General features: G+C 42.0%; 1 protein-coding gene across 1 annotated transcript in view; it reads right to left on the bottom strand.

Annotated features, from left to right (window-relative positions):
* Positions 1-5,758: 5,758 nt before the first annotated feature.
* Positions 5,759-25,900, bottom strand: part of LOC121841431 (calcium-binding protein 8-like) — a 77,678-nt gene continuing 57,536 nt past the window's right edge. The window contains exon 5 of the mRNA XM_042309784.1: positions 5,759-8,489. Within this exon, the coding sequence (XP_042165718.1) occupies positions 8,362-8,489 (128 nt within the window). The 3' untranslated portion in view covers positions 5,759-8,361. The remainder of the gene's footprint in view (positions 8,490-25,900) is intronic.

Here is a 25,900-nt window from a genome sequence, read left to right as displayed (position 1 = left end):
CGTTCCAGTGGAATCTTCTCTTCACACAGGCTGGCTAACAGGTAGAGGTGCTTCTTAGCCCACTGATAATGCACAGGGGGCACATAGAACTCAAACTTGACATGCACTATATATACAAAAGTATGTGGACACTCCTTCAAATGAGTGGATTTGGCTATTTCAGCCACACCCATTGCTGACAGGTGTATAACAATGAGTACACAGCCACTTAATCTCCATAGACAAACATTGGCAGGAGACTGACCCCATGGCACCGTCATAGGATGCCGCCTTACCAATGAGTCAGTTTGTCAAATTTCTGCTATGCTAGAGATGCCCCGGTCAACTAAGTGCTGTTATTGTGAAGTGGAAAACATCTAGAAGCAACAACTGCTCAGCCACAAAGTGGTAGGCCACACAAGCTTACAGAATGGGACTGCCGAGTGCTCACCCCCTTCCACCACTGCAATTGCCAATTCTGTGCCAGTGATATTGACCACCCTCCCTGTGCCTCCCTCCCTGTGCCTCCCTCCCCCGTTATGTCCACATAATTTTGAAAATATAATAATCATCATCTGTCCTCAGTTGCAACACTCACTACCTAGTTCCAAACTGCCTCTGGAAGCAACGTCGGCACAGTAACTGTTCGTCGGGAGCTTCATGAAATGGGTTTCCATGGCCAAGCAGCCGGACACAAGGCTAAGATCAGCATGTGGAAGGCCGAGCACCATTGGACTCTGGAGCAGTAGAAACGCGTTCTCGAGTGATGAATCACGCTTCACCATCTGGCAGTCCGATGGACGAATCTGGGTTTGGCGGATGCCAGTTGAACGCTACCTGCCCGAATGCATAGTGCCAACTAGGTCCCTTAGTTCCAGTGAATGGAAATCTTAACGCTACAGCATACAATGACAGACGATTTGGGGAAGGCCCTTTCCTGTTTCAGCATGACAATGCCCCCATGCACAAAGCGAGGTCTGTAAAGAAATGGTTTATCGAGATTGGTGTGGAAGAACTTGACTGGCCTGCCCTGACAGACCGCTGGCCGCAACCACATTGAACACCTTTGGGATGAATTGGAACGATGGGACCAACTCCATATTAATGCCAATGATTTTGGTATGATATGTTTGATGATACTTTTGCTAATGTACTGTAGAACTCAGTAACATAAAGAAGTACTCAAGAGCATGACATAGAATTCAAGAACAGAACTCAAGAACATGACATTATGTTTTTGTGTGTGTTCCCCACCTTTGAGTGTGTCCAGTCGTAGCAGGTGTGTCTGTAGCGTTCTAGGACCTGTGTGTCAAAGGTGAAGGAGATGATGTGTGAGCAGTGTTTTGTCTGAACCTGTAGACACTGTTCCTCAGACTCACAGTTCCTCTCTATAACCTCCACCACAGATGCAAAGATATGCTCTCGCATTTGGCAGGCCAGAAAAACACCAGCAGTGGTCAACTTAAATATTAATTATTGGGGTTGCCTTGGAAATGGTGGGAAGGTCCAAGAGCAATATGTTTTACATGTTTTTTAATCCTTAAGAGTAACATAATAAAAAAATCCCCATCAAAATATGTCAGTTTAGACCTCCCGAGTGGCGCAGCGGTCTAAGTCACTGCATCTCAGTACTTGAGGCGTCACTACAGACCCGGGTTTGATCCCAGGCTGTGTCACAGCCGGCCGTGACCGGGAAACCTTTGAGGCGGCGCACAATTGCCCAGCAATTAATATGTCAGTTTAAGCTAGAGATATGTTTTTTTTGCATGGGCATCTGCCTATGTTGGCTGTCCGCAACTGCGGTGGAAGGTGGCCGAGCTACAGCGGTGTTTGTCAGACTATGAGACATCCCGAAAATCGCCCTTCTAACGAAAACGTCTAAACGGCCTACAAACAAATATCACCACCCTATTGACAGATGAGACTCTCACAAACACAATGTTGTTCTCCGTTTTGCTCTACGACCTCCACAAGAGTCACGGGACTCATAGAAATGAATGAAAGTAAGGAGGTAGTTTTGTGCCAACAAAAATAATAGGTTCACTATGTATTAAAAAATATATACACTGCTCAAAAAAATAAAGGGAACACTAAAACAACACCATGTAACTCCAAGTCAATCACACTTCTGTGAAATCAAACTGTCCACTTAGGAAGCAACACTGATTGACAATACATTTCACATGCTGTTGTGCAAATAGAATAGACAACAGGTGGAAATTATAGGCATTTAGCAAGACACCCCCAATAAAGGAGTGGTGCTGCAGGTGGTTGACCACAGACCACTTCTCAGTTCCTATGCTTCTTGGCTGATGTTTTGGTCACTTTTGAATGCTGGCGGTGCTTTCACTCGAGTGGTAGCCTGAGACGGAGTCTACAACCCACACATGTGGCTCAGGTAGTGCAGCTCATCCAGGATGGCACATCAATGCGAGATGTGGCAAGAAGGTTTGCTGTGTCTGTCAGCGTAGTGTCCAGAGCATGGAGGCGTTACCAGGAGACAGGCCAGTACATCAGGAGACGTGGAGGAGGCCGTAGGAGGGCAACAACCCAGCAGCAGGACCGCTACCTCTGCCTTTGTGGAAGGAGGAGCAGGAGGAGCACTACCAGAGCCCTGCAAAATGACCTCCAGCAGGCCACAAATGTGCATGTGTCTGCTCAAACTGTCAGAAACAGACTCCATGAGGGTGGTATGAGGGCCCGACGTCCACAGGTGGGGGTTGTGTTTACAGCCCAACACCGTGCAGGACGTTTGGCATTTGTCAGAGAACACCAAGATTGGCAAATTCGCCACTGGCGCCCTGTGCTCTTCACAGATGAAAGCAGGTTCACACTGAGCACATGTGACAGACGTGACAGTCTGGAGACGCCGTGGAGAACGTTCTGCTGCCTGCAGCATCCTCCAGCATGACCGGTTTGGCGGTGGGTCAGTCATGGTGTGGGGTGGCATTTCTTTGGGGGGCCGCACAGCCCTCCATGTGCTCGCCAGAGGTAGCCTGACTGCCATTAGGAACCGAGATGAGATCCTCAGACCCCTTGTGAGATCATATGCTGGTGCGGTTGGCCCTGGGTTCCTCCTAATGCAAGACAATGCTAGACCTCATGTGGCTGGAGTGTGTCAGCAATTCCTGCAAGAGGAAGGCATTGATGCTATGGACTGGCCCGCCCGTTCCCCAGACCTGAATCCAATTGAGCACATCTGGGACATCATGTCTCGCTCCATCCACCAACAGACTGTCCAGGAGTTGGCGGATGCTTTAGTCCAGATCTGGGAGGAGATCTCTCAGGAGACCATCCGCCACTTCATCAGGAGCATGCCCAGGATTTGTAGGGAGGTCATACAGGCATGTGGAGGCCACACACACTATTGAGCCTCATTTTGACTTGTTTTAAGGACATTACATCAAAGTTAGATCAGCCTGTAGTGTGGTTTTCCACTTTAAATTTGAGTGTGACCCCAAATCCAGACCTCCATGGGTTGATAAATTTGATTTCCATTGATCATTTTTGTGTGATTTTGTTGTCAGCACATTCAACTATGTAAAGAAAAATATAGAATATTTCATTCATTCAGATCTAGGATGTGTTATTTTAGTGTTCCCTTTATTTTTTTGAGCAGTGTATATATTTCCTGAGCTTTACTATACCGACAAAGATATAGGACAAGCACTGCAAAACCTAATTCCTTATGATTTATTTTCTACTGTCTTTTTTGCCATTTGTGAATGTGTTATTCAACGCAGGTTTCTTTTTATTCCTCAAGTTGTCACTTTTAGAGGTTAACCTAGAGGTGTTTCTAAATTAGACATCAAACTCCATTCAAGAATGACATGGGCAGACGTGAATATTTTGAACAGTTATATTTATATTGCATTGATCAATAAATCTCTCTTGTAACTAAGGTATTGTATTTTGTCATGCATATGACAGTCTTAAAGGGAAATGTCAACATTTTTCTACTTCATATTCTCCAGCCCCACCCCAACATATGTGAAAATTGTTTCTATGTTTTGTAGTAAAAAAAATAGAGGAAGATAAGTGTTTCCAATGACATCATTGGTGTGTATCATGTGATTTTAACCAAATTGGTTGATGATGTCAATGGAAACACTTATCTCCATCTTTCTTTTTTTGTAGATGTTGGGGTGGTGCTGGAGATAGAAATGTATCTAAGTAGCCTTTATAACAAGTAGCCTTACTTGCAAGCTCTTTCCCAACAATGCAGCAATCAATATCAGTAGTATTATAAAATATTGTAAAGTAGGACAAAAACACACAGGAAATAGAAATAAAAAGAACACAAGAAAGTAAGTAAGCTATTGTATATACAGGGTCAGTTCCAGGGTCAGTGTCAATACCATATTTACAATGTGCAGGGATACTTGAGTGGTAGGCATAGATACAATGCATTCGGAAAGTATTCAGAACCCTTGACTTTTTCCACATTTTGTTACGTTACAGCCTTATTTAAGTATGCTCTCTCTAATTCTCTCTTTCTCTCTTTCTTTCTCTCTCTCGGCCCTAGGACCATGCCTCAGGACTACCTGGCATGATGACTCCTTGCTGTCCTCAGTCCACCTGGCCGTGCTGCTGCTCCAGTTTCAACTGTTCTACCTGCGGCTATGGAATCCTGAACTGTTCACCAGACGTGCTACCTGTCCCAGACCTATTATTTGACCATGCTGGTCATTTATGAACATTTGAACATCTTGGCCATGTTCTGTTATAATCTCCAGAAGAGGACTGGCCACCCCTCATAGCCTGGTTCCTCTCTAGGTTTCTTCCTAGGTTTTGGCCTTCCTAGGGAGTTTTTCCTATTTTCCTAGCCAACGTGCTTCAACACCTGCATTGCTTGCTGTTTGGGGTTTTAGGCTGGGTTTCTGTACAGCACTTTGAGATATCAGCTGATGTACGAAGGGCTACATAAATAAATTTTATTTGATTTATTCTAAAACTGATTAAAATACAAACAATACCCCATAATGACAAAGAAAAAACATTTTTAGAAATGTTTGTAAATGTATTAAAAATAGAACTGAAATATCACATTTACATAAGTATTCAGACCTTTTACTCAGTACTTTGTTGAAGCAACTTTGGCAGCGATTACAGCCTCAAGTCTTCTTGTGTATGACGCTACAACCCTTATATATATTTTTTTTGCACTGACACTATGCACACTCACACACACCCAAACTCCAACACACACACACAACACACACTCACACACACTCACATACACGCTGCTGCTACACTGTTTATCATATTTCCTGATGCTTAGAAACCTGCATTGCTTGTCGTTTGGGGTTTTAGGCTGGGTTTATGTACAGCACTTTGTGACATCTGCTGATGTAAAAAGGGCTTTTCAATACATTTGATTGACATACAGTGGGCAAAGGTTCACCTTCCAACAGGACAACAACCCTAAGCACACAGCCAAGACAACGCAGGAGTGGCTTCGGGACAGGTTTCTGAATGTCCTTGAGTGTCCCAGCCAGACCTCGGACTTGAACCCGATAGAACACCTCTGGGGAGTCCAGAGAGCTCCCCATCCAACCTGACAGAGCTTGAGAGGGGACAAACTCCTCAAATGCAGGTGTGCCAAGGTTGTAGCGTCATACACAAGAAGACTCGAGGCTGTAATCGCTGCCAAAGGTGCTTCAACAAAGTACCGAGTAAAGGGTCTGAATACTTATGTAAAGTAATATTTCAGTGTTTTTTTTTAAACCTGCTTTTGCTTTGTTATTATGGGGTATTGTGTGTAAAATAACAACTTAAATAACAATTTAATACATTTTAGAATAAGGCTGTAACCTCAAGAAATGTGGAAAAAGTCAAAGGGTCTGAAAACTTTCCGAAGGCACTGTAGAAACTCAGTGATAGAAATCTCCTCAAGCAATAGACCTCTTTCGTTACATTCCCTTTACCAGGTCAGAAAAGATATGTCAGAAACATTTTCAATAGTAAAACTATGACTAATCTAGATACACATTACGATTAGATGCTGGTGTCAGGGGCCATAATGGCTTTATTATAAACTGATGGACCAATCGCATATAAATATATTAAAATATCTGAGACAGCGAGGGGATATTTGTGTGTGACGAGCTACACTACATGGCCAAGAATATAAATACATTGCAGTAGCCCGCACATGTGATATTGGAAGTGAAAACATTAACGATGAACGACCTCTGTAAACTACTCTGTCTCTTGAACACGTTACAGTGTGTACAGTATGTGGATTTTAGAGGCTGTATGTATCAAGTGTAGCAGAGTATGAGTACTGATCTAGGATTAGCTCCATCCTGTCCATGTAATCTTTCTATTCATTGTGATATAAAAGACAAAACTGATTCTTGATCAGCACTACTCTGAGCTGCTTGATACATATGTCCCCAGGGCTAATATCCACAAAAAAAGGAATCTTGTTAAAACGTGTTTTAAGGGATAACATGAAGTTGCATGATGTAGGTTATTAAATAATCAAAAGAAAAATGTTTATTTGTTAGCCTAGTGCCCTTAAACTCAACTCTGGACCTCAAAGCCAGTTCCACTGCTTTTATTCATTGTTCCCCTCTAATCAGGGACTGATGTAGACCTGGCACACTAGGTGGGTAAAATTCATTATCAGGTAGAACAGAAAACTAGTCACCTCCAGACCTTGTAGGGATAGAGTTGAATACCCCTATCATAAGTATTTAGGCATATCATGTTAAATAGGCCAAGGAGAAATCATTGTCAAAATCGCAAGAAATACTGTTGCATGTAGGTCCAGATTATTTATGGATTGATCGTATATAAATTAAATATCAAAACGTTTCTTTAACAACTCCAAAGCAATTGCATGTGGTGCAGGAACTACTGACTCGCTGCATTTTCTCTTTTCAAGGCACCCGCTGGTCCCTCAACTGGTTAGGACAGCTCATGAGGTCTCCTAAATATCTGTCAACGAGGTGGGACTCTAATGACGAAAGAGGCTTCATGCATAGCTTTTATTTTCACCCATAAGAGTAGGAGTAAAATGTATCTTCTTAGCACTACTCAGACGCTTTGTGAGTCTTATGACCAGCAATTTAAATGACATGAATCCGCTAGGTGGTAATGGTTCACCACTCCTACTCTGAGATGCTTCATGAATATTGGCCCTGGATTGGTACAGTAGGTGTAAAGAAAAAGCTCCACCAAGCCTTCAGGTCGGATAGGTGTTGGAGTTTCCACCATATGCTTTCAACCATCTAGTCCTATCAGATTTGTGAAGGGGAGTGAACGAGGGCAAAAGTGGAAAAACCCAAAAGCCTCCTGGAATGAAAAGCAATCTTAATCGGGCCTGGTCAAAGACATTTTAGACCACAACTGTATTATCCGTGGTTCAAATTCCAAGCATTTGGGTGAAGTTCTCTCCATAGCCACCAGGCAGCAACCTTGACCAAGCATAGACAGTCTAGCACACACACACACAGCACACTGTCCTATGGACACGTAGACTGACACGACATAAGGTAAATACTCCACATACATACAGTGGCTTTGAATATCCACAGAGTCACATTGCAGTGTATACAGACAGACAGACAAATAGACAGTCAACTATATTGTAAGAACATTGCGAGGGAGTGAATGTCAGGTGTACAGTAGAAGGTCTACTATTTTACTGAAGACTATGTTAGTCAGCAGAGCTAAAGCCTTGGTGTTTGCTCTGGGAGCCAACAGAAGTCTGTCCTTAAGATGCAAACCACCTCTGTCACAGTGTAAAAATAAATGTGTAGAATGTTCACAGGTGAGTGACTGAGTAGGTATCAAATTTAAATATAAGATAGTACAATCTTTTTTTTTAAATGAACAGATTAACATGTTTATATACAGTTTAAAACATTGAACAGTAGTACAGTATCAGTATCCTCAGATATTGCCTTCCTGAAATAATATGAACTCCAGAACCAAAAGTTCAGAAATGGCTCAAAGCACCTGCTGCATATTGAATAGATTGCTGTTGATTAGAAAATCTTTTAAAGGGGAGATTAGAAAGGCAATCTTAATTTAAACGGCTGGCCTTCTCTGATACAGAAATGAAAGGAATAATCCCCACAAAATATAAAACGATTGCTTTGCATCCCTTCCAGTCTATCTATGTTAATCAAGTCCTCCTAGTGACTTGAAAAAAATGGCTTTTCGTTTTACTTTGTTGTCCATCAGGCCTTGCACTCTCTTGTCTGTTTACGGTATAAATCAAAACAAACTTTATTTAAAAGAACATATAGTTGTCCTTCACAGATGTGTTTGGGTTCTGGCTGCTCTGTCTTCCTTTTTTCTTTACTGCAGAGAGAGGAAGTGAGGTTATAATACTGTTCCGCCCACTCCCCAGGCTCACATTGTGATTGGCTACTCCATGCCATTCCGCAGCATCTGATTGGCCGCGATGAGCATGACGCTGATAATGAAGGCCATGGCGAAGGCACAGATCAGACTCTTCCTCACGCACGTCTGTCTGTTCTTCTTCTTAGGATGGACTGAATGAAAGAGGAGAAGAGGACAGAAGAGAAAAAAAGAGAAGAAATAAGTATAAGAAAAGTCGCTTACTACATCGGAGGATAATGTGCCTCCCCTCGCCTAACATCACAATCTAATCAAATAAAGTTTCTATCATTTTTGGGAAACATGTTAGTGGCCTGTCTCTTGGCTGCGGACAGAGAAATGTGCAGCTTTAATTAAAGTTAATGTCCTGCAATTCTACATCTTTTTCCATGGGGCTTAGATCAAATGTTGCAGTTTAAAGCAATTATTCTGCAATGATACATATATTACCATGGCATGGAGAGAAAATATTGCAGTTTTAAAGCTAATTTCTTGAAATTCTACACATTTTGCCATGACTTATGCCATGTTCATATGATATCTGAGTGAGAGTGACTAACAAAATCAATGGGGGCCCCCTGGAGGTCAGGGCCCCTGGGCACTTGCCTTGCATGCCAGGTCAATAATCCAGCCATAACTGCTACAAGGTTTAGAAAGCTGGCTAGACTAATTTACCCAGCAATCTATAAAATATTAGCTGACATTGGCTAATTGAGTGACTGTCTTAACAAAAGGGAAACTGCTAATGCACTACCATATTTTCAAAATTGCACGTTGTGTATTGTACTATCCTAATTAACAGTACGTCGAGAATGATTTTTGCTTATGTCTAGAAATGGTACTTGACGAGACGATGTTGACGAGCAAATCAACTGCCTTTGCCCTTTGTTCTATTGCCAAACATGCAATCACGAGAGAACAAACTGGATGAGCGCCGTTCGAGGCTGTCCTTTCAACGGGAACTGAAAACTAGAATATTCTGTTTCTCAGAGTCGTGGCTGAAAGAGGACATGGATAATATACATCTCGCTGGTTATTCAATCCGGATGGCAGACTCGGGTAAGACAAAGGGAGGAGGTTGTGTCTGTTTGTTAACAACAGCTGGTGCACGATCTCTAATGTTAAGGAAGTCTCAAGTTTTTGCTCGGTTGAGTTAGAATAGCTCATAATAAGCTGCAGACCATACTATTTACCAGGAGAGTTTTCGTCTATATTTTTCGTAGCTGTCTATTTACCACCACATTCCGATGCTGGTACAAAGACCGCACTCAATGAGCTGTATAGGGCCATAAGCAAACAAGAAAATCTACATCCAGAGGCGGTATTTCTCGTGGCTGGTGATTTTAATGCAGGGAAATGGAAATCCGTTTTACCTCAATTTTAACACCTGTGCAACTAGAGGCGACAAAACTCTAGATCACCTTTACTCCCCACATAGAAACGTATACAAGGCCCTCCCTCACCCTCCCTTTGGCAAATCAGACCATAACTCTATCCTCATGATTAGAAAACTTAAACAGGAAGTACCAGTGACACACTCAATACAGTAATGGTCTGATGAAGTGGATGCTAAGCTACAGGACAGACAGATGCTAAGCTACAGGATATGTTCTCAACGTCAATAGTGAAGAGGCGACTCCGGGATGCTGGCCTTCTAGGCAGAGTTGCAAAGAAAAAGCCAATAAAAGGCGTATTTCCTTTTGCAATTGTTAGCACAGCTGAAAACTGTTGTCCTGATTAAAGAAGCATTTGTATTTGTGGGTTCGATTACATGCTCAAAATTGCCAGAAACAAAGAACTTACTCCTGAAACCCACTGTTCCTAGGCCGTCATTGAAAATAAGAATTTGTTCTTAACTTACTTGCCTAGGTAAATGAAGGTAAAATATTTATGATGTCCATCTGGTTTGATATCTATTTGCCATATATTTCAAACTGTGATCTTTCAAAAAAGTTCTTAACCTATATACGTTTTACAGGCACAGTATGTTTTACATTACTTATCTTGTTATTAGTCCCAACCTTCAGCTCCATTCAACCCCTCCCATCTGTCTCTTTATTTTTGTTTTTTATTTCACCTTTATTTAACCAGGTAGGCTAGTTGAGAACAAGTTCTCATTTGCAACTGTGACCTGGCCAAGATAAAGAATAGCAGTTCGACACATACAGCAACGCAGAGTTACACATGGAATAAACAAAACATACAGTAGAATTTTTAAAAATAAAACGTCTATGTGCAGTGAGTGCAAATTAAGGCAATAAATAGGCCATGGTGGCGAAGTAATTACAATATAGCAATTAAACACTGGAATGGTAGAGGTGCAGAAGATGAATGTGCAAGTAGAGATCCTGGGGTGCAAAGGAGCAAGATAAATAAATACAGTATGGGGATGAGGTAGTTGGATGGGCTGTTTACAGATGGGCTATGTACAGGTGCAGTGATCTGTGAGCTGCTCTGACAGCTGGTGCTTAAAGCTAGTGAGGGAGATATAAGTCTCCAGCTTCAGTGATTTTTGCAGTTCGTTCCAGTCATTGGCAGGAGAGAATTGGAAGGAAAGGCGGCCAAAGGAGGAATTGGCTTTGGGGTTGACCAGTGAGATATACCTGCTGGAGCACGTGCTATGAGTGGGTGCTGCTATGGTGACCAGTGAGCTGAGATAAGGTGGGGCTTTACCTAGCAGAGACTTGTAGATGACCTGGAGTCAGTGGGTTTGGCGACGAGTATAAAGCGAGGGCCAGCCAACTGCGTACAGGTCGCAGTGGTGGGTAGTATATGGGGCTTTGGTGACAAAACGGATGTCACTGTGATAGACTGCATCTAATTTGTTGAGTAAAGTGTTGGAGGCAAAAATGACATCGCGGAAGTCGAGGATCGGTAGGATGGTCAGTTTTACGAGGGTATGTTTGGCAGCATGAGTGAAGGATGCTTTGTTGTGAAATAGGAAGCCGATTCTAGATTTAATTTTGGATTGGAGATGCCTATGTGAGTCTGGAATATCGATGGCGGTTATGATATCGTTTAGGACCTTGAGCGTGGCTGAGGTGCACTCATGACCAGCTCTGAAACCAGATTGTATAGCGGAGAAGGTACGGTGGGATTCGAAATGGTCGGTAATCTGTTTGTTAACTTGGCTTTCAAAGACCTTAGAAAGGCAGGGTAGGATAGATATAGGTCTGTAGCAGTTTGGGTCTGGAGTGTCTCCCAAAGGGGGAGACACTAAACACCACACATATTGGATTTCTATTTGCCATATATTTTTCAACCTTGCTGTGATGTTTCACAAAAGTTCTGATCATATCACCTCCACCTCCACCTTACCTGTCACCCTAGACCCATTTCAATTTGCGTACCACCCCAATAGGTCCACAGACGATGCAATTGCCATAACACTGCACACTGCCCTATCCCACCTGGACAAGAGGAATAGCTATGTAAGAATTCTGTTCATTGGTTACAGTTCATTGTTCAACACCATAGTACCTTCCAAGCGCATCATTAAGCTTGAGGCCCTGGGTCTCAACCCCGCCCTTTGCAATTGGGTCGTGGACATCCTGACTGGCTGCCCCCAGGTGGTGAAGGTAGGAAACAACATCTCCACTTCGCTGATCCTCAACACTGGGGCCCCACAATGGTGCGTGCTCAGCCCCCTCCTGTACTCCTTGTTCACCCATGACTGTGTGGCCATGCACACCTCCAACTCAATCCTCAAGTTTGCAGACGACACAACAGTAGTTGGCTTGATTACCAACAACGACGAGACAGCATATAGGGAGGAGGTGAGGGCACTCGGAGTGTGGTGTCAGGAAAACAACCTCTCACTCAATGTTAACAAAACAAAGGAGATGATCGTGGACTTCAGGTAACAGCAGAAGGAGCACCCCCCTATCCATATCGACGGGACAGTAGTGGAGAAGGTGGAAAGTTTTAAGTTCCTTGGTGTACACATCACGGACAAACTGAAATGGTCCACCCACACAGACAGTGTGGTGAAGAAGGCGCAACAGCACGTCTTCAACCTCTGGAGGCTGAAGAATTTTGGCTTGTCACCTAAAACCCTCACAAACTTTTCCTGTCGGGCTGCATCACCGCCTGGTACGGCAACTGCACCGCCCATAACCGTAGGGCTCTCCAGAGGGTGGTACTGTCTGCAGAACGCATCACTGGGGGAAAACTACCTGCCCTCCAGGACACCTACAGCACCTGATATCACAGGAAGGCCAAAAAGTTAATCAAGGACAACAGCCTCCCGAACCACTGCCTGTTCACCTCGCTACCATCCAGAAGGCGATGTCAGAACAGGTGCATCAAAGCTGGGACCGAGAGACGGGCTCGGGAGAGACGAAGGTTGAAAGTCATGCGTCCTCCGATACACAACCCAACCAGCCTTACTGCTTCTTAACACAGCGCACATCCAACCCGGAAGCCAGCCGCACCAATGTGTCGGAGGGTACACCGTGCACCTGGCAACCTTGGTTAGCGCGCACTGCGCCCGGCCCGCCACAGGAGTCGCTGGTACGCGATGAGACAAGGACATCCCTGCCGACCAAGCCCTCCCTAATCCGGACGACGCTAGGCCAATTGTGCGTCGCCCCACGGACCTCCCAGTCGCGGCTGGTTACGACAGAACCTGGGCGCGAACCCAGGGACTCTGATGATGTATGTATTCTTATTCCATTCCTTTACTTAGATAGTGTGTATTAGGTACAGTGCCTTGCGAAAGTATTCGGCCCCCTTGAACTTTGCGACCTTTTGCCAAATTTCAGGCTTCAAACATAAAGATATAAAACTGTATTTTTTTGTGAAGAATCAACAACAAGTGGGACACAATCATGAAGTGGAACGACATTTATTGGAAATTTCAAATTTTTTAACAAATCAAAAACAGAAAAATTGGGCGTGCAAAATTATTCAGCCCCTTTACTTTCAGTGCAGCAAACTCTCTCCAGAAGTTCAGTGAGGATATTTGAATGATCCAATGTTGACCTAAATGACTAATGATGATAAATACAATCCACCTGTGTGTAATCAAGTCTCCGTATAAATGCACCTGCACTGTGATAGTCTCAGAGGTCCGTTAAAAGCGCAGAGAGCATCATGAAGAACAAGGAACACACCAGGCAGGTCCGAGATACTGTTGTGAAGAAGTTTAAAGCCGGATTTGGATACAAAAAGATTTCCCAAGCTTTAAACATCCCAAGGAGCACTGTGCAAGCGATAATATTGAAATGGAAGGAGTATCAGACCACTGCAAATCTACCAAGACCTGGCCGTCCCTCTAAACTTTCAGCTCATACAAGGAGAAGACTGATCAGAGATGCAGCCAAGAGGCCCATGATCACTCTGGATGAACTGCAGAGATCTACAGCTGAGGTGGGAGACTCTGTCCATAGGACAACAATCAGTCGTATATTGCACAAATCTGGCCTTTATGGAAGAGTGGCAAGAAGAAAGCCATTTCTTAAAGATATCCATAAAAAGTGTTGTTTAAAGTTTGCCACAAGCCACCTGGGAGACACACCAAACATGTGGAAGAAGGTGCTCTGGTCAGATGAAACCAAAATTGAACTTTTTGGCAACAACGCAAAACGTTATGTTTGGCGTAAAAGCAACACAGCTCATCACCCTGAACACGCCATCCCCACTGTCAAACATGGTGGTGGCAGCATCATGGTTTGGGCCTGCTTTTCTTCAGCAGGGACAGGGAAGATGGTTACAATTGATGGGAAGATGGATGGGAGCCAAATACAGGACCATTCTGGAAGAAAACCTGATGGAGTCTGCAAAAGACCTGAGACTGGGACGGAGATTTGTCTTCCAACAAGACAATGATCCAAAACATAAAGCAAAATCTACAATGGAATGGTTCAAAAATAAACATTTCCAGGTGTTAGAATGGCCAAGTCAAAGTCCAGACCTGAATCCAATCGAGAATCTGTGGAAAGAACTGAAAACTGCTGTTCACAAATGCTCTCCATCCAACCTCAATGAGCTTGAGCTGTTTTGCAAGGAGGAATGGGAAAAAAATTCAGTCTCTCGATGTGCAAATCTGATAGAGACATACCCCAAGCGACTTACAGCTGTAATTGCAGCAAAGGTGGCGCTACAAAGTATTAACTTAAGGGGGCTGAATAATTTTGCACGCCCAATTTTTCAGTTTTTGATTTGTTAAAAAAGTTTGAAATATCCAATAAATGTCGTTCCACTTCATGATTGTGTCCCACTTGTTGATTCTTCACAAAAAAACAGTTTTATATCTTTATGTTTGAAGCCTGAAATGTGGCAAAAGGTCGCAAAGTTCAAGGGGGCCGAATACTTTCGCAAGGCACTGTAGTTGTTGTGGACTTGTTAGATTACTTGTTAGATATTGCTGCACTGTCGGAACTAGAAGCACAAGCATTTCTCTACACTCACAATAACATTTGCTAACCACATGTGTGTGACCAATACAATTTGATCCTTTCTATTCTCATTGTTCCTACAGATTGTAAATTGAAAATATATATTTTTGCTAAAAGTATTATTATATTATTGATTTATTGACTATAACTTTTCAGATCGCCCAGTAATGTTATCTGCAGGGTTCGTTCCAGGTAAATATTGCAATTCTTCAGCCATTCCTGGACCTGTGACCAAAAACAAGCTACAAATGGACAGTACCAAAACAAATTATCTAATGATTGTGCCTCTTTGCAGCAAAATCTTAAGAGCTGAGAAGGTTGTATCCCCCATATAAATACCATTCTGTTGGTTGCAAGAATTCTGCATAATAATTTTATTTGAAAAATTCTAAGTTTTGAATCCGGCGTCGTTCATAAACCATGTGCCATGGAATCGGTACGTCAAAAATCTATTCCCAACTATTTTGCAATCTATATGGCATGGCTATCAAACATTTTTTTGTCCTTAAATGAAACTCTAAACTTGGTGATTACATTTTTTTTTTTTTTTTTTACATGTACTCGATACTCGACATTACTCGACATTTCACGAAGCCTTGATCAATAAAAATATATTCAAAATAGCTTTCATCAAAACTCTTGCGTTCATTGGCTCTCAACATTTTTTTGCAAGTGTGTTGTTTTATTTTTCATTCAGAATGAAATATCACAGAGGACCAGGTAAGTGTTACAACAGTCAAACGACAATCAATAGACATTTCACTATCAATCCTGTAATTAGTATGCAAACCTCTCCTTTCTTTTTAGTACGCATTTACCAAGTGTACTTGAAATGATGTTGGGATTCTTTTTCCATTAAAGCTATTGAAATTGTATCATTATTCCAGTGTCTCAAAATATCAAATCGTATTTGTCACGTGCAAAATACAAGAGGTGTAAACCTTACAGTGAAATGCTTACTTACAAGCCCTTAACCAACAATGCTTTAAGAAGGTTCAAGAAAAATAAGTGTTCAGTAAAAAAGAGATAAGTTAAAAAAAAATTAAAATAAAAGTAACAAATAATTAAACAGCAGCAGTAAAATAACAATAGTGAGGCTATATACAGGATGTACCGGTACAGAGTCAATATGCAGGGGCACCGGTCAGTCAGGGTAATTGAGTCCCATTAATCTTTTTATTAAATCGAGCACATTGATAGATATTAAGTCAACTTTGAATAAGACCGTAATTGAAACTGTACAGCCTACAGACTTTGATGTGAGTCTTCATTGGAGACTACCTGCGCTGGAGGACATCAATAAGATGTGCTGGCAGGCTTAAGTAATACATTAATGTCAAATCAATTGCACTAAGTTGTTGTCTCTTTTGTTTGCTGTCACCGTTGACCATAAGGTGTAAAAAACTAAATTTGTAACTAGTAGTTTTCGGTAGTAGTTTCTAAAGAGGGCTTTTACTTTTTCTGGAGTAAATTAAACTTCAAGTAAAAGTACTTTTACTTATGTACAGATTTTCAGTACTCTACCCACCTCTGCAAATTATAAATAGTCTAACTATAAAATGTGGGCGAGCATCTACACTGGAGGAAAGTTCATTGTTCTACATCTGTCAATCAACTTATGACCCAAATCAGCTTATCAACTCAGCCAGGGAAACAAACAGTAGTCTATTATCGCTTTTCACACCTTTCATTATCTGACAAAATGTAGCTTATATAATCAAATATCAAGGGGCCGATTGCAATCATCGATGGCACTAGTTTATCTCCAGCTGATGTCTCAGTAAACCACCAATATGCTCTAAATTCACCCGCACAGCTGATCTCAAGTGAAACTGTTATTGGTCACCTCATTACCACTACCTAAAATATGATTTCAGTGTTACCTTAGTCAAAGATCCGTATATAATGACGAGATGCTCATGTCTCCGCCCTAACAATGCGAGTTGTTGTCCCAAAGGCAGGAAATGAAGGCAGACAACAAGTTTAGGTATGCATATTAAGTCCATAAAAACGCATTGGACGTATTCTGGACAGATTTTGGTGAGAATGAGCCCTCCCGCTTCGCCTCTTCCCCTCTACCTTAGTCCTGCTTAGAACCATAGTCTTTCAAGATACACTATATACAGTGCATTGAGAAAGAATTCAGACCCATTTACTTTTCCACACTTTGTTACCTTACAGCCGTATTCTAAAATAGATTCAATTGTTTTTTTCCCCATCAATCTACACAATACATACTGGCAAACAAATAAATGTCACTCCATTTTGACAGTTCATTCGTAGTCTAAGGATACACTTTACACTTCTATGTCGTAGCCTAGTGGAGACCAATATCTATCTTGTGTTATTAAGCTATATCAAAGGAGGGTTGTTGATGTGTAGGGCTGCATTTCAGATCTTTTACATTTTAATGTTGTGGTAAAGGGACTTAGGCCTTGCATTTTAGCGAGCGAGAGAGAATATTATTTGATAGCGAGCCTGATCCCAATGACTCGACTGTCCCCGCATGGAGAAAATGAAATCTGCTAATCTTTAAGGAATCACGAGACTAATTTGAATTACCTGATGCAAAAGGGAAAATTCTCTGTGAGAAAAGAGTGATCATGTTAAGATCCGACATCTGTAGGCAACAAAACATCCTCCCCGCTGACCATCAACACGCGGGCACCTCAGGGGTGTGTGCTTAGCCCCCTCCTGTACTCCCTGTTAACCCACGCATGGTCGTGCACTACTCTAACACCATAGTTAAGTTTGCTTACGACGATGAGGCAGCCTATAGGGAGAAGGTTAGAGACCTGGCAGTGTGCTTCAAGTTCCTCGGTGTCCACATCACTAAGGAATTAACATGGTCCACACACACCCACACGGTTGTGAAGAGGGCACGACAGGGACTCTTCCCGCTGGCATGGGCCCTCATATCCTCAAAACGTTCAACGGCTTCAACATTGAGAGCATCTTGACTTGCTGCATCACAGCTTGGCATGGCATCTGCAAGGCACACAACCGCAAGGCACTACAAAGGGTGATGAGTACTGACCAGTACATTACTAGGGCCGCGCTCCCTTCCATCCCGGGCCTATATACAAGGCGGTGCCAGAGGAAGGCACAATTTTTAAAAAAGACTCCAGTCACCCAAGCCATAGACTGTTATCTCTGCTACCACGTGGCAACGGTACCAGTTTACCAAGTCTGGAACCAACAGGACCCTGAACAGCTTCTACCCCCAAGCCATATGACTGCTAAACAAGACAGCTAAAAATCTAATCAAATGGCTACCCTCACTACCTGCATTGACATTTTTTTTGCACTAATTATCTTGCACTGACTCTATGCATTCACACTGGACTCACACACACACACTCATACATACTTACACTGACATCCCAACACACACATCTACTTTTTGTTGCACTGACTCTCCTTCACTGACTCTATGCACACACTGAAATCTGCCCACACATAGTTACAATGACACTCCAACACACAAACACATACACACACTACATACGCACACTCACACACTTTCACACTCACTACATACAATGCTGTTTCTCTCTTATCTATCCTGTTGCCTAGTCACTTTAGCCCTACCTATATGTACCACAGGAGGTTGGTAGCACATTAATTGGGAAGGATGGGCTCGTGGTAATGGCTGGAGTGGAATAAGTGGAATGGTATCAAATACATCCTATGTGTTTGATGCCATTCCATTCGCACTGTTCCAGCCATTATTATGAGCTGTCCTCCCCTCAGCAGCCTCCACTGATATGTACACTGCCTTCAGAAAGTATTCATAGCCCTTGACTTATTCCACATTTGTTGTGTTACAACCTGAATTCAAAATGGCTTAAAAATATTTGTTTTTCAAAATACCCCATGATGACAAAGTGAAAAAATGTTTTTGAAAATGAAATACAGAAATCTCATTTACGTAAGTTTTCACACCCCTGAGTCAATACACGTTAAAATAAATTTGGCAGTGATTACAGCTGTGAGTCATTCTGGCTAAGAGCTTTGCCTGGATTGTACAATATTTGCACATTATTCTTTTAAAAATTCTTCAACCTCTTGTCAAGTTGGTTGTTGATCATTGCTAGACTGCCATTTTCATAAGCAACTCCAGTCTAGATTTGGCTTTGTGTTTTAGGTTATTGTCCTGCTGAATGGTGAATTGAATCTATCACCCAGTGTCTGGTGATAGACTGAACCTGATTTTCCTCTAGGATATTGCCTGTACTTAGCTCTATACAGTTTATTTTTTTATCCTAAAACACTTATAGTCCTTCCCGATTACATGCATACCCATAAGATGATGCAGCCACCACCATGCTTGAAAATATAAAGAGTGGTACTCAGTAATGTATTTAGTTGGATTCTCCCCAAACATAACACTTTCTACCTCTTCAAACAGTGTCTTAAATAATTATCTTCCTCACCATGACCAACCCCACACCCCCAAAAAATATACAACACAAAACCTGAACCAGAACTTCTCCCCCCCCAGCTCTGACTCTACTGACAGCTACTTTATTGTGGAAAAATGTACTTGCTATGCCTGTGATATGTGGTTGTCCCATCTAGCTATCTTAAAACTTGTTAGGGCTAGTGTCCTTTTTTCTCAATTTCCGCCTGACTGACGTGCCCAAAGTAAACTGCCTGTTGCTCAGGCCCTGAAGCCAGGATATGCATATAATTGGTACCATTGGAAAGAAAACACTTTGACGTTTGTGGAAATGTTAAAATAATGTAGGGGAATATAACACAATAGATATTGTTGGGGAAAATCCAAAGAAAAACCAACCGGAATTTGCTTTTTTTTGAGAGCCCATGCTCTTACAATGGAAAGTACAGGGAAATAATGAAATCTATCTCCCAGCATGCAATTCCCGTCATACCCAAGAACACTCAAGGCTGTAATCATAAATATAGTGTTTGAATGCTTATGCAAATGTTATATTTCAGTTGCTGTTTTGCAAAAATGTGCAAAAAAAGAATATGTTTTTGCTTTGTCATCATGTCATCATATTGTGTGTAGATGGATGAGATGTATTATTATTTTTAAATCCATTTTTAGAAAAGAGTGAAATTGCATTTTTTTTATTATTATTCTGAATTATATATAGGATGTATTCAAGGTCCAATAAATTGTTCCCTTTGTAAAGCATGGCGAACAATGCAGGCTCCGATGTTAAGTGGATTTTCAGAGGACAGGCCATAGTAACAAACAAGAATCTGATTGGCAGAGAAGTCCTGTTTTTATTCACCATTAACTAAGATCAAGTTAAACTACAAGGTAGCAGGTTTGCTTCAGAGCATTCAGGCTCTGTCAAGCTCTCTTTCTGGAGCCAGAAAGTCTGAGTTTGCACAAGTTCTGGTTTGACAGATCTCGCTAAGTCACTAATCCAGCTTTCTGGGATACCCCTCTGGATGGACATCTAAAATATCACCTGGCCCAAAAATAATATAAAAAGCTTGAAGAAATTAAAGGGGCAATAAACCAAAACTCATTTTGGGAACTATGGGGAAAACGTAATGCCTCACATAACAAGAAAAACACTCCAATGCAAAATGGCAACACCTGGAAAAACTACTTAGAAAAAGTGTATGAAAATCCAGAATACCAGAAATTAACTGAGACAAATTAGTTTATAAATTACAAAATGTAGAAACAACAATTACAGACCAACAAAATCCATTGGATATAACAATCACTATAACTGAGCTGAAACAGATAATCAAAGCCCTGAAGTGCGGTAAAGCCTGTGGGCCAGACAGTATCTGCAATGATATGCTAAATAAAAGCAGCCCTAAGCTGCAGGAAGCCATACGCTCCAACCTAGTGCTGAATGTAGGATACTTTCCAGAAATATGAAATAAAGGCATAATAACACCCATTTTCAAAAGTAGAGACAAATTCGATCATAATAATTAACAGGGAGATGTGAGTGACCAGCAATCTAGGGATGGTTTTCTACAGCATAATTAATAAGAGGATACAGACCTTCCTTAAAACAAAAACAGTGTTTTAAGTCCTTGTCAAATTGTCTTCCTACCAAAACAAAGAACCTCTGATCACATCTACACTCCCCACACCCTTATATTTGCCTGCTTTATTGACTTCAAAAAGCCTTTCGATTCCATCTGGCGTAAAGGACTCTTTCTCAAACTTTGGAGGAAGAACGTACAACGTTATTAAATCAATGTACAATGAAAATAAATGTGTTAAAATTGGTAATTAATGGACGCACAATTTCTCACAGCTTGCCACAAGTTAAGGGAGGAAACATAAAATGTACTATTTATTATGTATTATGTATTGTAACTATATAAACCATATAAATTCCACCAATCATTTATTGTTTCAGGAATTATATTCTGAACGTTAACATATATATATATATATATATATATATATATATATATATAACATTTTTGTGTTAGATATGTATTTGTTTAATTTGATATATATTTTTTTGTATTATAGCTACTGTTTTATTTTTTCCAGAATTGTGTGTGTATCACTTTGCTTTGGCAACATTGACCTTGTTATTCATGCCATTAAAGCATATTGCATTTGAGAGAGAGAAGAGGAAATAAGGAGTTAATGAGAGAATGGAGGACAGACAGTTTGAGCAAGGGAAAGGATAGAGAGAGAGATGAAGAGATTGCAGTAAGTGAGAGCAGGAGAGGAGATGGGGAGGGTCTGAGAGGATATTTTAAAGGGAAGCGCAATAGAGGAGATAAGAGGATGTGAGAAACATGGAAAGAGTGAAGAGAATAAGGGAGGGAGAGAAGAAACAACTAGAATTGGAAGCTTAACCAGAGGTTACCATCTTCCTACCCATCCTGCATTCTCCCTCAACCCGACCTCCCCTCCTGCTCTCTCCCTGAACCCATCTCCTCCTGCTCTCTCTATCACTCAACCCTTCCTATCCTCTCTCCTGCCTGCCCCGTCCCTCCCTAGCATTTGAATGATCAAAGCATCACCCATAATATTTAGAAGAATTTAAGAAATTGTACCTTTTATCATCTCTAACTATCAGGGAGCCTGAAAGAACAGGCTGAGTGTGCTGGGAGCTTATATTCATGAGCTCACCTTGACTGACAGCTCTTTGAAACGCCCTTGTGGTCGTTGCCAAGTAACAATGGGCGCCATGTCATTGATGACAAGGTAAACAATGGACCATGTCCTTCCGAGCCTAAATAGTATGCCTCAACCCATATTCACTGCAAAATGCTCTCATAGTCAACAAAGGTGACGGTTGGATATCTGACAGAAAGCAGCAATACACAATTGCATTTCTATGGTTTTGGTTTTGTAACTAATCACAGAATACAGTTCACTGATACACTTCGTCACAAGAATTAGTAAAGCCTCTTAGTCACCTTAGAAGCATAGACATAAGGGAATGTACATTATATTGGTGCCTCTGCATTAGTATTATAAATGACTATGTTCAGAATTGTATCTATTGATCAGAAATGTATTGATAATTTACAATGGGCCAGCAGAGCCAAAATAATAACCATGAGAAAAGGTGAGAAATCATTTGACTTAAACAAAAAATATTAAAGCCATAAGCCTAATAGGCACTCGGCCACACAACTTGGGGCGGGGGACTCATTGATTCGCACAATTAATAACTAATCTCACATCTGTATGCTTGAAAAAAAACTATACAAAGAACCAAAAGTGAATTACTTAGGCTTAGGAAATGAAACCAACTACAGAGATATATGGGGCGCGGGAGAGAAGAAGAGAGCGACAAAGAGGTCATGAGCAGATAAGCTCCTGCATTTTTCAGCATGTTCTTAAAAAAAAGGTAGATTTAGAGTTAGATAAACTTAGATTTTTTTGGCAAGGACATATAAAGGATATCACCCTCCACAACATAACCTTCACTCAAAATCAAAACTACAAACCTACAACCTGATTTTGGACAGAATTACCTGGAAGGTGTGGTAAACCGTGGGGTGTTGGGTTGAGCATGCAGAGATTAATACAGAGACGGGGAGGTTTAAGTCAGCAAACACAACTTTACTAGGCCATAAAATAAACATAAAAGAAAATCACGAAGGTTTGGCTTGGTCTTTCTTCTCAGCTTTGGCTCTGTGTCGGTCTCTCCCGGTCCTCTCCCGTGGTGTGCCACAGTACTCCTTTTATGTGGCCTCCACGGCTGGTTGGCACTTTCCTCTAATTACCATCCGTGTCGGGGTGCCCAGCTCGTGTATGTAACAGTACTCTTCTTGCGTTGTGTACAATCAGTCATCGACACGGAACTCCAACATGTAGCACCAGTCATGTAGATTTATTCTGATAGGAACGACACAAAATTGCACGTCATGCAATGCTCGTCTCACCATCCAACTCTGCACTCACGCACGCTGGTTTGGTGCTTGTTCACTGGGCTAGTTACCAAAATAATACAATTACAATATACAATATAATATCTTTAACAATGTACCTGATAGGAACGACACAAAATTGCATGTCATGCAATGCTCGTCTCACCATCCAACTCTGCACTCACGCACTGTACAAAATATATGAACCCCCCCTCCCCCCCACCAGACACAGTAAGTTGCTAGCTAGTACTGGCGGGAATTATTTACAACAAAATCCACAACAAATATTCTCCAAAAACCGCTGCATCTTATGTGTGATGTTCGAATAACATTTACAAATAATTTGATATAAATTGTACATTTAAATGATCACTTGAGAGTATAAAAATCACTTTTGATGTACAGTGCTTTGCAACCAACAACTTACCGCTGGTTTGGTGCTTGTTCACTGGGATGATTCTAACTGGAACATCCCCCCTCGTAAGCAAGCTACGCAAACCAGCCAATAAGATGCCATGTTGAGTAGGTGAAGGCAAGACAAACTCAAACCAAAAACCCATTGGCTTAACAATAAAGTGGCAAGGGGAATCACCAATATAACCCTGTTACACTCCCCCCTACTGAATTCCACTTGCCAAGAAAAATAACAAAATACAAAACGGCACTGCGCAAACATACCAGATACAGAGACACTCAACATATGTACAGAATAAAAAAAATATACTACCTAATAGAGAAAACTAAAAGGTAAAGCTGTGTATATCAAGGATGCAGACCCTGCTTTAAATCAGTCACTAAATATTCCAGTCATTAGACTATTCTCCTTGAGAATTAGAGTGAAAAGCGGTTGATCAATCCCCTTAGCCCTCATAGGTAAACATGCCTGTCACATGTTAAGTACACTCAGTGACTTTAAAACATCCAAGTAATAAAATAAAACACCATAAGAGACTTTATCATATCCGTCACATTACCATCCTGCAACCTCTAATCATGGTCACAATGATGTAAAAGCAAAACAAATAAAAGATGTCAATACCATTGACCCTCTATTCACATATTTAACCTTCAAGAGCTAACTTTCTGCTGATTCATAATCTCAATCAGTCTTGACACTGGTTTAAATAGCCTTCCTGCCCTTGATCTAATATGACCCCGACTACCTTCAACTGCATAAGGGGTAACAGTGTTGTGTACTGTTGTAATAGTGTGTCCGTCAACACAGTCAGTACGTAACTGATCAGGTAAGGAATGGTCCGCGTTTGGTAGGTCAGTACGGATCTCGTAAGCAGACTGGTCAATTAGCTCACTCACTACACTGTTACAGTCTCGGTCAGATTCTTGAAGACTCTCTGATCGAGGCAGACCTTCCAGCTGCAGTATATCATCCACAGAATCCAAAGGTGGAATATCCTGAGCATCCAAGGATCACACATCACCCTCCAGGCTTGTGTCACCTGTTCCTTCAGAAGACAACTCTGACACCCACACTCTGGTTCTGTACTCAGCACCATCATCCACTGCAGTGTCCATGGCAGCTGAGACCACCAGGCTGTCATTCATGTCCTCAGACTCTGTTAATCCAGACATGTCTGTTCCCTCCTCAACAGCAGCATGGGGAAGAGGAAGAAAGTTGACTGGCATTATCAGGTTGTGATGTACCGTCTTCTCCCGTCCAGTGGAGCTGTTCTGAATCTTAAAAGTGTGACTGTCAGCATTCAATCCAGTGACAAGGTAGACAGTATCCTCCCAACGGTCAGCGAGCTTCCGCTTTCCCCGCTCCCCCTTGTTAGCCAGCAATACTCGATCCCCAATCTCCACTGGTGCTCCTCTGACTCTTCTGTCATAAAGGTCAGCATGCCTCTTCAACTGCTTCGCTGCAGATGCCTGTGCTGCATTCATGGCTTCTTTCAGATCTCTCCTCAAAGACTGAACACACTGGTCATAGTCGACAACTTCTGGGTTCTCTATGACAGAGCCAAAGACTATGTCAACAGGCAGTCTTGGCATCCTCCCAAACATTAGCAGGAACGGGGCAAAGCCTGTGGTCTCGTGGATTGTACAATTGTATGCAAACGTAAGGGACTTCAGCGCCTGAGGCCATCTGTGCTTTGCTCTCGTTGGCAGGGCCCGGATCATGTTTCCCAAAGTCCTATTCATCCTTTCGCAGGACCCGTTCCCCATCGGATGGTACGGCGTGGTGTGAGACTTCAGAACGCCTGCAACACTCAACAGTTCGGCTATTAAAGCGCTCTCAAAGTTGGCTCCCTGGTCTGAGTGTATACGGCAAGGCATCCCGTAGACACAGAAATAGTTGTTCCACAACTGATGAGCTACTGACTTAGCAGACTGGTTCGGACACAAGAAGGCATGAGCCAATTTGGTAAAGTGGTCAGTAACAACGAGCACATCCAAGGATTTGTTTGAAGAGTCTTCTGCAGACCAGAAGTCTATGCACACTAGTTCAAGAGGCTCAGTTGTCATTATGCTCTCAAGAGGAGCTCTTGCTTTCGGATCAGGAGTCTTGCTCACCACGCATCTCCTGCAGCACTTCACATAAGCTTTTACCTCCCTCTCCAGGCCATGCCAGAAGAACCTCTGTCTTGTCAGGTAGACTGTTCTCTGTTGGCCCTGGTGGACAGCTTCATCATGGACACCCTTCAACACCATTGCTTTCATGGAGGCTGGAACCACATACAGATACATTTTCCTCTTTGTAACCACATTCTTCGAAACACGATACAGTACACCCATCTTCATGGTCAACTTGTCCCAACTTCTGAGAAGACACAAAACCTCAACACTCTCATGGGCACGCTCGC

Source organism: Oncorhynchus tshawytscha, linkage group LG30, assembly GCF_018296145.1.
Source record: "Oncorhynchus tshawytscha isolate Ot180627B linkage group LG30, Otsh_v2.0, whole genome shotgun sequence".
Lineage (NCBI taxonomy): Eukaryota > Metazoa > Chordata > Actinopteri > Salmoniformes > Salmonidae > Oncorhynchus > Oncorhynchus tshawytscha.
The sequence above is the reverse complement of the archived record's forward strand: the minus strand, read 5'-3'. Positions and strand labels throughout refer to the sequence as shown.